Source organism: Hippopotamus amphibius, chromosome 4, assembly GCF_030028045.1.
Source record: "Hippopotamus amphibius kiboko isolate mHipAmp2 chromosome 4, mHipAmp2.hap2, whole genome shotgun sequence".
Lineage (NCBI taxonomy): Eukaryota > Metazoa > Chordata > Mammalia > Artiodactyla > Hippopotamidae > Hippopotamus > Hippopotamus amphibius.
In genome coordinates this window covers 184,830,298-184,847,463 of record NC_080189.1, presented here as the reverse complement: position 1 = coordinate 184,847,463, position 17,166 = coordinate 184,830,298, and the positions used below count along the sequence as shown (strand labels likewise).

Genomic DNA, 17,166 nt, shown 5'->3' with positions numbered 1-17,166 from the left:
CTGGAATTTTCAGTATCATAAGCCAATGCATCCCCTTTAAACTTGAGAGAGCTTTCCTGTTACTTGCAAACCAAAATATACCTAACATTATAATATATTCAAGGTATGCTAAATCCTAAAACCACTAGTGAATCACTGTCTACCAGCTCCTTGTATAGCACACTGTAATGTTCATCTCTTGCTTCCAGAAAAGTCTTTGTTAAACCTAAATTTTAAAATGTAAACCTTTCCCCTCTTATTTAAACCTTGGAGAATGGCAACTGGTTAACCTCTAAATAATAAAACTGTGGCTCAAAATTATTAAAAAATTATAAAAGGAAGTTTACAAATTTATAAGCTTAACTACAAAAATATGAAAATTCTCTATAACAAAAACAAGCACAAATACACATACATACACACACCCCTAAGCAAAGTTACAAAACAGATGACAAACTGAGAAAAAAAAATCTGTTAATTTGGATTTCCCTGGTGGCGTGGTCGTTAAGAATCCGCCTGCCAATGCAGGGGACACGGGTTCGAGCCCTGGGCCGGGAAGATCCCACATGCCACGGAGCAACTAAGCCCGTGCACCACAACTACTGAGCCTGCGGCTCTAGAGCCTGTGAGCCACAACTACTGAAGCCCACACACCTAGAGCCCGTGCTCCACAACAGGAGAACCACCACAATGAGTAGCCTGCACACCGAAACGAAGAGTAGCCCCCACTAGTGGAAACTAGAGAAAGTCAGAGCGCAGCAACAAAGACCCAATGCAGCCAAAAATAAATTAATTTTTTAAAAAATCTGTTAATTCACTATCATAGACAAAGGACTAATCTCCCTAATGTATAAAGAGCTCCTTTAAAAAACAAAACAAAAAAACCCGCAAGATGTCCAAAAACCCAACAGAAAAATGGGTAAGGGATACGAAACAGTTCATATAAAAAGAAATACATTTCACTCTTAATATATAGAAAGATGCTCAGCCTCAATTGTTACAAAGAGAAAACAAACTTATACTAATTTTTCACCTATCGGATTCAATGCAAAAGTATGGCAACACACTGTTGTTGAGGCTGTGGTGCAACACAAATTAGCACAACTCCTCCCTACTGGGGTGGTTTGATGCTATCTATTAAAAACATAGATGACACATTTACCCTTTGACCCAGCAGTATCTCCTCTGGAAATACATACTACAGATATACCTGCCTCTGTGCAAAATATATACACGCAAAGTTATTCACTGCAGCATTATTTATAATTTAAAAAATATTAATATTCAAGAATCATCTGGTTAAATAACATGGTATATCCACAGCATGGAGTATAAAGCAATTATAAGAAAGAGTGAAGAAGCTCTCTATTTACTAATATGGAAAGATCTCCAATATATATCATTAAGCAGAAAATAACAAGATGCAAAACATACAGTATGCGCCCTCAATTCCTTCAAATCTCTGCTCAAATGTCATCTTATTCTTATAATAACAGAAGGATAGTCATAGACAAATGAGTACAGGGGGAGGAAGGAAACTGAGTGAGGGGTCAGACAGAAATGGAAGCTCTGAATAGAACCTTGTTTTATAGTTCCGATGTTAGAGCCACGTAAATGTTTCACATAATTAAAACACACAAAAAATGTATTTTTGACAGTTTTATAAAGGTATAATTGATATACAAAGAAATGCACATGTTAAATGTGTACAATCTGATGAGCTTGGACATATGCAAGCACTCATGACACCATGACCACAATCAAGGTAACAGACATATCTAACACCTCTCAAAGTTCCCCTATGTACCCTCATTTTTATTTTTTGTGGTAAGAACACTTACTGAGATCGGCCCTCCTAAATTTTGATGTGCACAATCCTGCACGGTTAACTAGAGGCACTACGCTTACAGCAGATCTCTAGAATTTATTCATCTAGCATAACTGAAAGTTATACAAAATTAAATTTTAAAACTATCTCTCATGTATTAAAACTGAATTACAGTAATAGCTGTGCAACTTGGTAAATTTACTAAAAAACAAAACAACAAAAAAACAATGAATTGGACACTTACAATAGAGGGTAGGAAGATACAATAATTTGACTGGATTGAGTCTGAAGAAAGAATAAGAGAAAGCTGTAAAGACCATCACCTCTCCAACTTTAGTGAGCACATGAGTCACCTGGGGACCCTCCTAGAAGGCAGGTTTTGATTCAGTAAGTCTGGAGTGGGGCCCACTTCTGAACTTCCAACCAGCTCCCAGGTGAGGACGCTGATGGTGCTGGTCCGTGGACCACACACTGAAGGGTCCAGACAACTAGAGGAGCTTTGCTCTGAGCAGCAGCTGATCCATAGGGTGTGGGTGGGGGCCAGAAAGGGTTCTCCCCTCCTTTTTTAAGATGGAGGGAATAACAACCTGATTGCTGTAGAATTTGAGTCAATCAGGGCTAGAACAGAGACTGTGTGCAAAGGAAGCTAACATGATTAGCCACAGCATTTAAGACAGGAGTGTGCTGGAGAGAGCAGCAGGGTGGCAGGAGTTAAAATCACTGAGAACTGAAGGAAAGTGACGAAGCTCCAATAAGGGGTGGTGGTGACACAATCTGATGGCTTGAGTCCTGAAAGAGGATAATACACTAGGAATCCTAAAGGAGGAGACAATGCTACCATAGTACATCACCTCAGAAGCAGTACCAAATGAAAGAAAATACATACCAAAAAAAAAAAAAATCTTAAAAAAAAAATCATACTGAAAGTTCTACAAGCTAGGATATGGCCAACATTTAAATGATCACCACTAAGGAAGATAATCCTATCCTTGCACTGGCTTCAACCCTCACAGAGCAGCTCGTGACTTTCAGGAGAGCCGTCAAATGCCACATCCTTAGGCCTTGGGCTTTGAGTCCCCTGGCTCAGAATCCTGTCCCACTTCAGTCCACCCACCCATCAGAATTCAGTTCAAATGTCACCTTGTTAAAACCTAAGTTCCCACTGCATTTGAGACAAATATTACATGGCAATCATCTGAACCAAAAGGAACACAGAGTCAATTTGGAGAGCAGTGCCTGTATTTCTGCCTCCGTCTAGCACAGCAAGGGCAAAGAACGATGAGGAGGGAAATGAAAAGCAGCACGCAGCACCCCAGCTCAGAATTCTAGATGCTCAACTGCTGGGTGACATACCACCACAAGCGCCACAGAGACCTCTCCATGGAGCTAAAAGCTTCACTTGACAGAAGAAACCAGTTACCCTCCTCACATTCAATCACACATTCGATACTAAAGAAGCCTCCTTCTGTGCCATCGGCTCCTTCTCAAAATAATGTTTTTAAGTACAAAAGGTTACAAATGAGATCAATTATATTAAAATATAGTTATACTATATTAAACAAACAGGATTTTTTAAAGTTTTTTTTCACATTTCACAGGCTCTAGGAACAGATCCACTAGCTACTGTAATTTCAAAGTAGTGATGAGTGTAAATGATATTTGATATGTCTGCAATAACCATAACGTGATATGCAAACATCTGTGAGCTTCACTGGTGATAAAGTCACAGGTCTGTTACTACTGTGATTTGTTGCCTTTATTCATAACTGAAGAACATGTTAAAATTTGGCTAGACGTTCAGTTAAAAATAAAGATGTAAAATATTTCTTCCCATCTAGGTTGACATACCTCCTAAATTCTAATCAGATTAAGAAGCCCTAGGCAATTCCCTGGCAGTCCAGTGGTTAGGACTCAGTGCTTTCATTGTGGAGGGCCCTGGGTCAGGAAACTAAGATCCCACAATCTCCAGGAGTGGCCAAAAAACAAACAAAAAAAAAGCCCTGACAAGTGCATACTGCCTAAAATAGCAGACACTGTACATCTCACCACTATCTACTCATCCATCTAGAGCAGTGACTAGATGGTAGTCACTTCAGGCCAGGGATGGTCTCATTTGTCTTTGGGCCTACAGGTCCAATAAACATTAGGTGAATGAACAAGCCATTCATTATTCTACTGGACTACACTCCTTGATGGCAGAGATTCTGTCTCAACAACAGTATAGAGCAGACACTCGAATCTTGATGGAATAAATGAGTGTGTGGATATCTTGTCTCCTCGGTTAGGTGATAATCCTCTTAAGATCAGGGACCATGCCTCATACATCTTTGATTTCCCATAGTCTAATATACTGCTTTTCACATAAAACCACTGAAATATTTATTAAATGAAGCATTAAGGGACTTCCCTAGCAGTCCAATGGTTAAGACTTCACTTTCCAATGCAGGGGGTGCATATTCCATCCCTAGTTAGGGAGCTAAGATCCCACAAGATTCCACATGCCTCACAGTAAAAAATCAAAAACATAAAACAGAAGCAATATTGTGACAAATTCAATAAAGAATTAAAAAAAAAAAAAAAGGTCCACATCAAAAAAAAAAAAGACAAAGAAAAAGAAACATTAAGACAAGACAGAGTCTCTGAAATGAAGATCAAAGTAAGTAGAGAATCAGCACCTGTACCAGTTTTGCTGTAGAAGGAGGAAAAGAAACACACAAAACCCAACAGTGAGCTGGCTGTGAAACAACCAAGGGAAAAACAGCTTAAGGTCACAGGGATAACCTACAATGTGGTTACTTGAAAATATGTTAAAATATTCCTATTCATTCCTTGTGAATGGTTCTTGCTTCTTTCTCATCTATAGCTTCAAGTACATTTTCCTACTGCTACAAAACAAGATAAAATCAGTAGGACAGACTAATTTGGCCTTGTTTTAGTACAATATACCTTAATTTAAAAATTCCATATTACAAAATAGAATTGGCAATGCAAAACATTACTCAATTTACAAATTACCAATTGGCAGAGAAGCTATGAAGTTGAGAAAAATGCTAAAAGGTAAGGGGGGGGGGGGGGAGGAGGACTTCCCTGGTGGCACAGTGGTTAAGAATCCACCTGCCAATGCAAGGGACACAGGTTCGATCCCTGATCCGGGAAGATCCCACATGCCTCGGAACAACTAAGTCCCTGCACCACAACTACTGAGCCACATGCCACAACTACTGAAGCCCATGCCCCTAGAGCCCATGCTCCACAACAAGAGGAGCTACCGCAATGAGAAGCCCGAGCACTGCAATGAAGAAAGAGTAGCCCCTGCTTGCCACAACTAGAGAAAGCCTGTGTGCAGCAATGAAGACCAAATGCCGCAAAAAATAAATATAATTAATTAATTAATGTAAAAAAAGGGGGGGGAGGATAAATTGGAAGACTGGGATTGACATATATACTACTATATATAAAACAGATAACTAATAAGGACTTACTGTATAGCACAGGGAACTCTACTCAATATTCTAATGGCCTAAATGAGAAAGGAATCTAAGAGTGGATATACGTACATGTATAACAGATTCATTTTGCTGTACACCTGAAACTAACATAACATTGTAAATCAACTATAGTCCAATAAAAATAAACAAACAAATAAATAAATGAATGGAAAGGGAGGAAGGTTAAGAGTAACTGCCAACTAAGGCTCAATCAGAAATGAAGATAAAATATTTCTGAAATTAGAAATACAAGGCTACATGTTTTGAAATTTACAAAAATGTGATCTGTACACAACATTTCTGGATAAATCATCTATTTGAAATCCAACCTACATTCTTTCACTAGGCAGAGAAATACTTCACTTTTATCCTTAATTCCACTTGATGCTTGTATTGCTTATGCCATGTGCCAAGCACACACCTATCTTATGTTACGATTATCAAGACAAAAATACAAGCTCCTTACAGACAGGAAGTGTCTTAATTTACCCTCACATCACCCACAACAGACAGCAGTAACAATTCAGCAATAAACACTTGATGAATGAGGATTATTTTTTCAAAGCAAGACATATCTTGTACTCTATTACAAAAAAAAAGATGCCAAATGTTCAGAGAATAACCTGTCACTGATATTCCCAGACAATTTTAAATGTTCTGAAAATTAAAACTGAGACTGTCTACCAATTAAAGTTATTTGTATTTTTGATGTCTATTCCTAAATAAACAAATAGAGCCACATTTCATATTTCTGCACAAACTAACCTAGCTGAAATGTAAATAAAATTGTTCTCTAAGACATCAAATACCAGACTACAAAAATCTTTACATTTATTTTTAAAATAAGGTTCTTCAGGCATATAGCCAAACTATTCAGTGACAAAATTCACTGTTTTGATTCTTACTCAAGTTTTCTACCAGAGCACAATAAACACTTAAAGTCACTAGATGATTGACTCAATGATAAGAAATATACATGACAAGTTTCTTGAGCGCAGAGACCCAGCATCTAAAAGATATCTAGGACTTCCCTGGTCGCACAGAGGTTAAGAATCTGCCTGCCAACGCAGGGGACACAGGTTCCAGCCCTGGTCTGGGAGGATCCCACACGCCACAGAGCAACTAAGCCCGCACACCACAATGAAGAGTAGCCCATGCTCGCCGCAACTAGAGAAAGCCCATGCGCAACAACAAAGATCCAATGCAACCAATAAATAAATTTATAAAAAAGGAATCTGCCTGCCAATGCAGTGGATATGGGTTCGATCCCTGGTCCGGGAAGATCCCACATGCTGCAGAGCAACTAAGCCTGTGTGCCACAACTACTGAGCCCATGTGCCACAACTACTGAAGCCCATGCACCTAGGGGCCATGCTCTGCAACAAGAGAAGCCACCGCAATGAAAAGCCCTCACACCGCAACAAAGAGTAGCCCCCCGCTCTCCACAACTAGAGAAAGCCTGCTTGCAGCAACAAAGACCCAACACAGCCATAAATAAATAAATAAATAATATCTAGCAAGTACCTCATATCTGGTAGGTGTGCCCCATAAATATTTGCTGAAAGAATGACATTCATGACTAGCTCACGGATCTCAGTGACACACTCCAGGAGCTTTATTTATTTAGCTGCTCTGGATCTTAGTTGTGGCACAAGGGATCTTTTAGTCGTGGCATGCAAGCTCTTGGCTGCGGCATGTGGGATCTAGTTCCCCGACCAGGGATGGAACCTGGGCACCCTGCTTTGGGAGCGTGGAGTCTTAGCCACTGGACCACCAGAGAAGTCCTCCCTGGGAGCTTCTTGCCACTGCTCACATCCATCCATGGAGTTTCTCGAAATCTCATCACCATCCTCTTCTTCAAGGTCAAGAGAACCAAGGTATCATAGGAAAGTTTCTCAAACCTGCTTTAAGTGATAAATTAACATGCTTTTCCCTCAGTATAAAAGATTCTGTAGTCAAATAACTAAATCTTTATATCAATACTTCAGAAGCCATTAAGTGGCCCTTAATGGGAAAAAAAAAACTAAAAAGATTTCCATCCAATTCCACATGTGCCCTACTAACATAAGTACAAAATTTCTCAAATTAAATTTGATATAAAAAATTCTAGACTTCTAAGCCTTTTTCTAAATAATAAATGGGGAGCAGCGAGGTGTGAAAATAGCAAATGGGGAGAAGGGTGCGAAAAGGACCTTCTCTGGAGCAACTCAGTATCTAAAACTAGTCTGTGGATAAAAACCTTTAAAAGGCATCTAGTTCACCCTCCCACACAAAGCATGAATCCCTAAGTCACCAACAGGTGGTCCTGCAGTCTTTGATAGTGAGACAGAATATTTCCTATACAGAATGTTCATTCTCTCTCAAGTCAACCTGTTACCCTCCTGGATAACTCCAGCTCTAAAAATATTTCAACTGTTATTATTAACTGAACTTCTGGCCCCAGATTCATCTCTGCATGGTGAGTACCCAAGCTTTTCTAGCATACAGACCTAGAATCACAATGTGTTCAACATGCTTTCACAACACACCCCACTCTTTCCAATTCTCATGCAAGAAGTCGGCAAAGAATCCAAGACATGAAGACATCTCCCCAATACAAAGATGAATTTTCATTTAAAAACTATTGAACACGGAATCATACAACCTTAAGAGTTGAAAAGGCCTTGGACACCATCTAATTCTACTTTTCATCTATTGTAGGAATTGCTTCAATCTCTGGACAGTTCTTTTGTGGCCTAGAATCTTAAGATGTGGGGGGGGAGGAGTAGTAAAGGCTCTTTGATTTGAATGTTAAGTATCAATAATTCTGAGTATAGTTTTAAAAAGCTGTTTGATTCAGTTAAAAAGGGGGGTGGGGATGGATGAATTAGGAGTTTGGGATTAGCAGATACAAACTACTATATATAAAACAGATAAACAACAAGGTCCTACTGTACAGCACAGGGAAATATACTCAATATCCTGTAATAAATCATAATGGAAAAGAGTATGTGTGTATATATGTGTATAACTGAATCACTTTGCTGTACACCAGAAACTAATACAACATTGTAAATCAACTACACTTCGATAAATTTTTTTTTTAATTTGAAAAGTTGTTTGACGGTACACAGATCTGGTAGGTAATATGGTTTGATAGAATCAGATCAAAAGTATTCTGCGCCATTTGGCTACTTTCCACAACTTCACTGTCTCTTGCTACATAATTTCGCAGTTATAAGAAGCTAAATTTGTTACCAACTAACAATAATTTTAAATGTCTTTTGGGAATTCCCTGGCAGTCCAGTGGTTAGGACTTGGCCTTTCACTGCTGGAGGGCTGGGTTCAGTCCCTGGTTGGGGAACTAAGATCCTGCAAGCAGCCTAGCAGATCCAAAAAAAAAAAGAAAAGTAAATAAAAATCTCTTTTAAAAGATGTGAGCTACTGTAAAAATACCTGTTACTTTTGGGCCCAAAATTGAATAGATTTTTCAGCTCCTAAAGATCTCTTTAGAGTAGGACATAGATGGAAACAGACACTTTATCCAGTCATTCACTCAACAAGTTAACAGTAGGGGTCTACTCTATGCTGGATGCTGTGCTGGGCAACAGGAAGACAGAGAAAGCAGAAAAGACATTCTATTCTAAGAGAGCTTTACTTCTAGAAGAGACAGAGAATTACAAATTGAGAAAAGTGCTAGAAAGGCAAAGTTCAGGATGCCATAAAAACATGTAACGGGGCTTCCTAGGTGGAGCAGCGGTTAAGAATCCACCTGCCAATGCAGGGGACATGGGTTCAATCCCTGCTCCAGGAAGATCCCACATGCCTCAGAGCAACTAAGCCTGTGCGCCACAACTATTGAGCTTGCGCTTTAGAGCCTGTGAGCCACAACTATTGAGCCCATGTGCTGCAACTACTGAAGCCCACACGCCTAGAGCCCATGCTCCGCAACAAAAGAAGCCACGGCAATGAGGAGCCCGCGCACCACAACGAAGAGTAGCCCCCACTCACCGCAACTAAAGAAAGCCTGCGCTCAACAACAAAGACCCAACACAGCCAATAAATAAATAAATAAATTTATATTAAACAAACAAACAAACGTGTAACAGGGAAAACTGATCTAGCCTGGGAATTCAAAGAAGGATATGCTGAGGAAGTGATGTTTAAACTGAGATCTGAATGGTGACCATTCACATATATGTAAAAATAGGTCTCCATAAAATGAAAGGCTTGGTATAATAAGCCCAGTACATTTGGCATCTTTATCCTAAAACCACCTCTTTTTTAAAAAGAGAAAAGCAAAGTATGCTAGAGATTTGAAAGCTAGTAGTTGAAAGTTCTTTGGAGGTAGGGACAGGGCCTTACTCATCTTTGGATACCCCACAGCACCTTGCCTGGTATATTATCATAGTAGTCGATCAAATCTTTGTTGAAATGATGAATTCACCCTCAGTATTAACTCAGTGTTCATATTATTTTTAGTTCAGCAAAATAAATTCACAAAACTAGACATCCTCACACAAGAAACCCTACTCTGAACCTCAGTTTGGAAAAAAAGATGCTTTCATCTTACCTCAAGGGATTGCAAGATTCAATGAGATAACACAGAGCAAAACACTGGGGTAAATTCTGAAGTGCTTGGAGTATACAGTTATCTGTGTAACCAAAAAGCTAGATCAGTCTCTTCTCAGTAAGACAGTTCTTAAGATTCAGCTGTGCTTCTTTATTATGCATTCTTTACCATGAGAAAAAAACTGTATCACAGGTTTGCACACCCTCTCTAGCCTTGGCTTTCTCTGAGGGGTTGAGACTCCCCCTCTAGCTCTAGAAACTAACCTGTGTTTTAAAGGGGCCAAGATTACACTCCTTGGCTTAGCTTTTAGACTGCCTCTTAAATCTGGGATTAAGAGATACAAAGTACTATGTATAAAATAGATAAGCAACAAACATATAATGTATAGCACAGGGAATTATAGCCATTATCTTATACTTTTAATGGATTATAATCTGTAAAAATACTGAAGCACTATGCTGTCACCTGAAACTAATATCACATTGTAAATCAACTATACTTTAATAAAATAATAAAAAGACCTAGTTTCTACTCATTTCACATGCTGATTTAAGTTGAATGTATTCATCCAATTTAAATCTTCTGAATGTTCTAAATGATCTGATTAACTGTTGTAAAATTGTATGTGCTCCAAAGAAAAAAAATTTTGAGTCAAAATGAATGACCAACGTCAAAAACAGACATAACTCCTAACCCCAAAAAGTAAAATTTGGTTTTCTGATTGAGGAAAAGTAGATGCTCTGTTTTAAAATCAGAAAATAGTGTCACAAAAACAATAATACTCAGAAATAACAAAAAACATGCAAACTCATTCATGGAAAACTAATTTTTTTAAAAATTACAGTGGCTTAGGAGAGAGTTGAAACATCCACCACATAATGCAAATATATCTACAAGATACTATCACATGAAAATGAAATTTTACAAAAAAAATGTGCGCAAGTAAATTATGCAGCTGAAGGCAAATTTACATGTTTAAGATTTGTCTTGTTTAAAGTAATTTTTTGATGCAGTTTTGAAAAGCTCTCCTAATTTATTCTTCAATGAATAGCATCCCACTAAAAGAGGACACTATTATGATACTTCCAGGCAACAGACATGCTTTTATGATGCAAACCAGAGCGACCAGATCCAGATAAGGTTTGCCCACTAGAATGCTTCAGAAATAATATACTTTGAAAGAAACTTTTTAAAAAAGGTAACATCTACACTGGTAATTGTTAATATATTTAGTTTTTATGCACTTTTTAATTTTTATGTAAATCAATTTAATAACTTAAAATTCTAAACTTATTTCCAGAAAAAAAGCTGATCCTGCTGTCCTGTATCAATGTCAAGACAGCAGCTCCTGTTTGACGGATGCTTTTAACGCTTATTTTAACTACATTTTACATCTACCGAGCGTTTCAGGGCTTTAATGTTCATTACAGTCATTATGCTATAGATCACAACGGGACTGCAATATTCTCTTTTTAAAGAGCTGCAGATAGAAGTTAAGTAACTCGTCCAAGGTCACCCGACAAGTCAGTGACAAAGTTGGGGGTAGGACTAAAACTTCAGCTCCTAGACTACTAACTACTTCACGCTTTTCCAATTCCGAAAGAGAAAAAATAAAGCCAAGAGATTTACTTTCGGTAATTTATAACAGGATACCTCAAACACAGTAGTACACTTATTATAAACACTAACAAAAGACTCACCTCGAACAAATGAGACAACTTGCTACATTCAGATACCACTGTCACACCTCTAGCTCTTGTAACCAAGCAAAAACCTACTGCTTCTGGATATAGCAATCTTGGAAAATGTTCACCCTTCAATATATACAATTTATTTTCACACTAACTGACCATTTATAAATTAATCTGTCATCACCTTTTCTCACGCCCAGGTGCTGGGGGGAGGAGGGGAGGGGAGGACATTAACATCCTCACTCTTCCAAGAGTCAACTCAAAAACTCAAAGACCATCTATCTCAAAAGCAAGCAGTTCTCAATGAGAACAAAGTTACACAGCCAATGAAAGACAAGCTCTAATAAGTTGCTTCTTTTAAAGACATATTTTTAAAGGATGATTACATGCTTGACAATTACTGTTAAATCGCCCGCCAAGAAAAAGGGTTCTTGTGAAGCAGCTTTTAAGGCATATCTCTCCCTGTTTGGGACACAGTTTGACTTGTTGGACAAGACTGATCTGGGCACGCTCACACACAACCCCTACGAACAGCTCAGTTCACTGAAAACATCTTTTCGACCTCATAGCTGTAGTACTCAGCCCTTCCCACACTATAAGGGACAGGATGACCCTCTTTAACAATCTCTCAGGAGAAGCTTCCCTCCGCGGGGACAGTGACAGCCGTCCTCCCTCAGATGTTTTTGGAAACAAAGTGTTAACACCAGAAGGAGAGGCTCCTAGGAAGTGTCAGTGCGGCAGCAGGTGGAGTAGCCCTTCGTGCCGAACAGGTCCTTTCTGACCTAGTCTCCAGTCCTCCGCTTCCCAGCCGCGGTTCCGCCTTACAGATCTTCCCAAGCCGCCCCGGTCTCTAACCCAGAGCGAGACTCGCAAGCCTCCCGGGAGGCGAGGCGGTCTAAACAGACCAGACGGCCACCCCACCTCTTCCGGGGACTCGCAGGCCCGCTCCCAGACCGTGTCAGAGCCTGACGGACCCGCCGGAGGGGCGGCAGCCGGCCCCTGCTGGGGCCTCTCGGCCGGAGCCCCGCGCCCCGCGGTCCCCCTCCGCCGCCCCCACCCCTTCGAAACGCCACCGCCGCCACCCTCCTCACTCCCGCATCCCCCTCCTCAGGAGCACTCCGGTGGAGTTACCGGCCCACTCAAAAGTAAGAGCGCCGGCCAGCCCATCGGTCACCCTGGCCCCCGCTGTCACCGCCCTGCTCCCGGCCTCTGCCCACGCCGTTGGCCAGCCCCGGTGACGCCCGGGTCGGTACCTTGCGGACCCCCTTGTAGATATAGAAGTAGAGCTCCCGGCCCACATTGAAGCAGAGGCGGTCGCCGTTGCCAGACTGGTCGTTGAGGTTTACGAAGGAGACGCGGACAGGGTTGGACCCCTGCGAGTTGAAGGGCACCCGGTTGGGCCGGCTGTACTCCGAGTGCGGCAGCAGCTTGTACAGACCTTCCCGGGTGGTGAATTGGGTCTTAATCTCGTTCATCTCCTTCCCTCCTCCCTCCGTCGCCATCTTGGAAAGCAGCGTTCATCCTGCCCTAAGTGCCCGGATCACGCCCACCGCGCAGGCGCCTTCCCGGGCGCTCGCTCTCCCCCCGCCCCTTCCTCCTGGCCCCTCCCACCCTCGAGCCGGCGCCGCGGAGGCCGGCGAGGAGAAGGGGCGGGCTTGTTTACGGCCCGACTGCGCAGGCGTGCTCACCTGGCGCGCTCCACGCGGCGGGGCGTCCGCAGGCTCCGCCCCCGTTGCGGCGACGGGGTGGCGGTCCGGGGTCAGGGGTCGCGCCAGCCGTGCCGCTGCCTCCACAGCCCCGGCGGGGCCGAGCCGGCAAGGGGAAGCTGCGGTGGGGCTGCGGTCGGCGGCGCTGAAGGGAGCTCGGGGCGGCCTCGTCGGCGGCCTCGGGCCCTGACCTGATAGGGCCGGGGACCCCGAGGAGCGGAGGAGAGAGCCGCCTCGGCCGCCGCGGAGGCGGGGTCAGCGCGGGGGTGCCGTGAGCCGCTGGCGGAAGCCCAGTGTCCTCGCCACGGGAGGGCGCGGGGGAGCCCCGAGGCCGGGCGGGGACGGGTGTCTCTGTTCGGGGACCTCCCCGCGGCCACCCCGCACGACGTCTGCATGCCCGGGTCAGGAGGCCCCCGCGCACCTCCCCGAGTCGGTTTCCGAGAAGGTACTGAAGGCCCTCAATTTTTCGCTTCACCTTTTTTTTTTTTTTTTTTTTTAATTTAAGGTGGGGTGGTGGGAAGAGGAGTGTATGGATACACAGCATCTGTGTTTGCCAGTCAGATATCTGAGCATCTATCCGTAGTGAAAGCAGGTTGTGTGGGCCCTTCTGTGTGGGAAGGTTGTCTCCACGGGGTGTTTAGAGAAAGGGGGAGGGTCGAGTCGGAAAGTGGCTTTGGGAACCCGAGACTGAATCTAAGCAAGATTCACGTCTCTTGCTCAACAGTTTATTAAAAGTTCTTAGTAAAGTTGGAGGCTGTTGATTCTTTTTCTTTTTTTTAAGGCTCAAGTGAAAATTGTTTACCTAGGCATAGCTGTGTGGCTGTACTGTGCTAGGTCTAGGTTGTAAGGCAGGCACACGTGTTGCAGATTAAACAATCACCATTTTATAGCTGGGTTTCTTGGCAGGTTGCACTAGAATAAGGTTTCTAAAGTGACAGAAACATTGGGATAGAATTTCGGGGGAGGGGAGCCAACATTTGTTACAAGAATCATCTGTTCCTTTGAGTACAAATCATAGCTGGAGGGTCACAAAAGAAGTAGAGGGAGGTAGGTTCTAAAGAGGAGTCTAAATCATAAACATGTGATGTATTACAAAGCAAGTAGATGGTAGTTGAAACTGTGCCAATGATGTAATAATGCATTTGACACTAACATACTGTATCCTTAAAAAAGCACTAGAGTAAAATCCTACTTAAAGGATAGACACCTAAAATACCTAAAATTTTGTGTTACAATTGTTTTGATGTTATCTGCCTTCCGCTAAAATTCAGATAGTTATCAGAAGTCTTTTAAAATGCCAGGATATATTCTGTGGTCCCATGGATTTACCCCAATTTCCTATAACCATGTTATTTTACGTTGAAAATGTGTATACTCTCTTCCAGGGGTAGTGACATCCTGAATCATCTAAAAATAAGTCAGCTGTGTGCCCTGGTCACCAAGGTGGAAAAAAGCATAATAATACTTTTTAGAGGAAAAAAAAAAAAACTTGGCAGGCAAAAATTAAAACATAAAAATTGTATTGGCTCTCAAATAACTACAACTTTCAATTACCCATAGTACCTGTATACCTTAGGCTTCTATTAAGGTTTTATTCTACATAAATTCAACATTTTATTGTGATTGCAGTAATAATAGGCTGTTCACTTGTCCCATCCAAAGCCTTTGAATAATCTCTATTCTTAATACTTTTTCTCTTGTCACTCCCCCCCCCCCCCACACACACACACACACTCAAGGATTCAGTAAATAACACCAAATTTATATAACTGGGCCTGACCTAAGTTTATTTCTGATGTTCAGTTTCAAACCAGATATTTCTGCATGGATTTGTGCCTCAAATTCATTAGCCCCTAAACCTCAGTTCCCTTTCCACATCTTCAAAATTGAATCATGATAGCTTCATAAATAGTTCCTTAATTTCACTTTTTTCCTCTCAACTTTCCTCCTATAAACAGCTACCAAATTAATTTTCTTGAAACAAAGCTTTAGACATTACATTCTTTTGCCCACTCAGTGACTTTAATATCCACATTATTTAAGTCATACACCAAGCAGTTCTCAGCTTGTCCTCACATTTTGCAAGAACCCTGCATTCCAGTCAGACTGTTCTGCCATCACCCTTAGCTCTTTCTGTTGCTTGAAAAGACCTTCCTCTTGTTTCTTCCTCACAGCCTGTTCTTTAAGAACTAGTTTGAGTTCCATCTTCACCAAGCCTTTCCCAAGCCCTGGGTGATAAAACCATCCTTAAAACGAAGGATTCTCCATTCAGGATTCATAGCTGGCATCAGGGCATGTTTGAATCTCTTGTAATTGTATTCAAAATTTTGTGTACACGTTCATTATATCATCGGCGTCTATAACTTTCATCAGGTTTTCAAAGAGGTGTGACCACCTTCCCCCAAATTTAAGAATTACCTCTCTAAACTTCTGTGGCATTTCTCTGAGCTTGCATTTGTCCCACGTACTGTCCTGAAGTATTGCTTTGGTATTTATCAGCACATGCTAATTGTCTTGTGTTGGTGTTTATCTGTTAGTATGCACTGCTGCCTTTCCACAAGATTGTATGCACACTCCAAGATATGAGGGACCTTGTTAAAATTCTTTGTCTCCTCAAATATGTATTTGAGTGCCCACACATGCCACTCTGTTGTAGCCTTTGGCATATATCAGAAAACAAAAATCCCTCACTCACGGAGTTTACACTCTTATGAGGAGAAGACAGAAGATACACAATAGACATGAATACGTGAATCACACTGTGACTGCTAACAGGAAAAAGAACGGCGCGAGATGAGGGTTATTGGGAGTGTGTTGAGTAGCTCTCAGTTTAAAAAGTGGTGGTGATGGTAAGTCTCCTTTGAGAAGTGACATTTCAGCAAACACTTGAAAGAGGTGACAGAGTGGGCCATGGGAAGATCTGGGGAAAGAGCTGACCAAGCAGAGGAAAAAGCCCTCGCAGAGCCCCCAAGCCAGGAATGTGCATAGCATCTTCAAGGAATAGCAAGGCAGTCAGTGTGGCTGGAGCAGAGTGAGTGGGGAAGCCATTGCAGGATTTAAGAATCCATGTGTTTGCTGGTTTGAGAGTAGACTAAGGGAGACAAGAGTGGGTGGGGGGGCTGCTTTGTAGGCTCGCGGTGGTCATCCAAGCCATAGATGATGGAGGCTTGGATGGGGAGTGGTAGCAGTTCAGGTTAAGAAAGGCTAAGGAAGGAATTCCCTGGCAGTCCAGTGGTTAGGACTCCGTGCTTCACTGCCAGGTTTGATCCCTGGTCAGGGAACTAAAATCCCACAAGACATATAGTGCACCACCACCTCCTCCCCCCACCCCCCAAAGAAAAAGGGCTGGAGGATGGTAGTAGTATTCTGAAGGTAGAGCCAAAGCCAGTGGGACAGCAGGTCAGATGTGACTTGTGGGAGAAATGGAGGCATAAGCGGCTGGAGGATGGAAGTGCCATGAACTGAGATGAAAAGGCTGGAGAAGAGCAGGTTTTGAAAAGAGGACCAGGAGTTCAGTTTTGAGCATATTGGTTGTGGGATGTCTATTAGGCATTTACAGGAAGTGTCCTGAAGGAGCTGAATGATGAGGTCTGAAGAGAAGGCTGGCCTGCTGGCATGTACTTGGGAGTCCTTAGTGATAGGTGGTCTTTAAAGCCTGGATCCTGTCACCAAGGGAGTGGGTGGGAACAGTTGGGACAATCTAGGAGGTGGGGAGAAGGGGAGGAATATTCGTTGATGAAAAGAGCATACTTTTTTTTTGCAACTTATGGAGTATTCACTTTAGACCAACTTTACTGTTTTTCCGATTCAGAGATTAATCCATTAAGATGCTGCAAAGCATTTTTTTTTAACCTTGAAGAGAAATATTGTTTGCCTACAATGACCTTATAAAGAGAAATGGTCATAGACAGGTGTCTTTGGG

At 42.0% G+C, this 17,166-nt stretch overlaps 1 protein-coding gene across 15 annotated transcripts in view; it reads right to left on the bottom strand.

The window, feature by feature from the left end:
* The window catches only part of WDR20 (WD repeat domain 20), a 65,583-nt gene extending 52,522 nt beyond the window's left edge, over positions 1-13,061 (bottom strand). For 12 of the 15 annotated variants that reach the window (XR_009053142.1, XM_057731159.1, XM_057731144.1 and 9 more), the window contains exon 1: positions 12,792-13,040. Coding sequence is in view for 11 of the 15 variants with exons in the window: in XM_057731159.1 (XP_057587142.1) it covers positions 12,792-13,040 (249 nt within the window). In the remaining 4 variants the exon portion in view is untranslated. Of the gene's footprint in view, positions 1-12,791 lie in introns of all 15 variants that reach the window. The other 3 variants (XM_057731147.1, XM_057731149.1, XM_057731152.1) reach the window with 3 other exon arrangements.
* Between the last annotated feature and the right edge of the window lie 4,105 nt (positions 13,062-17,166).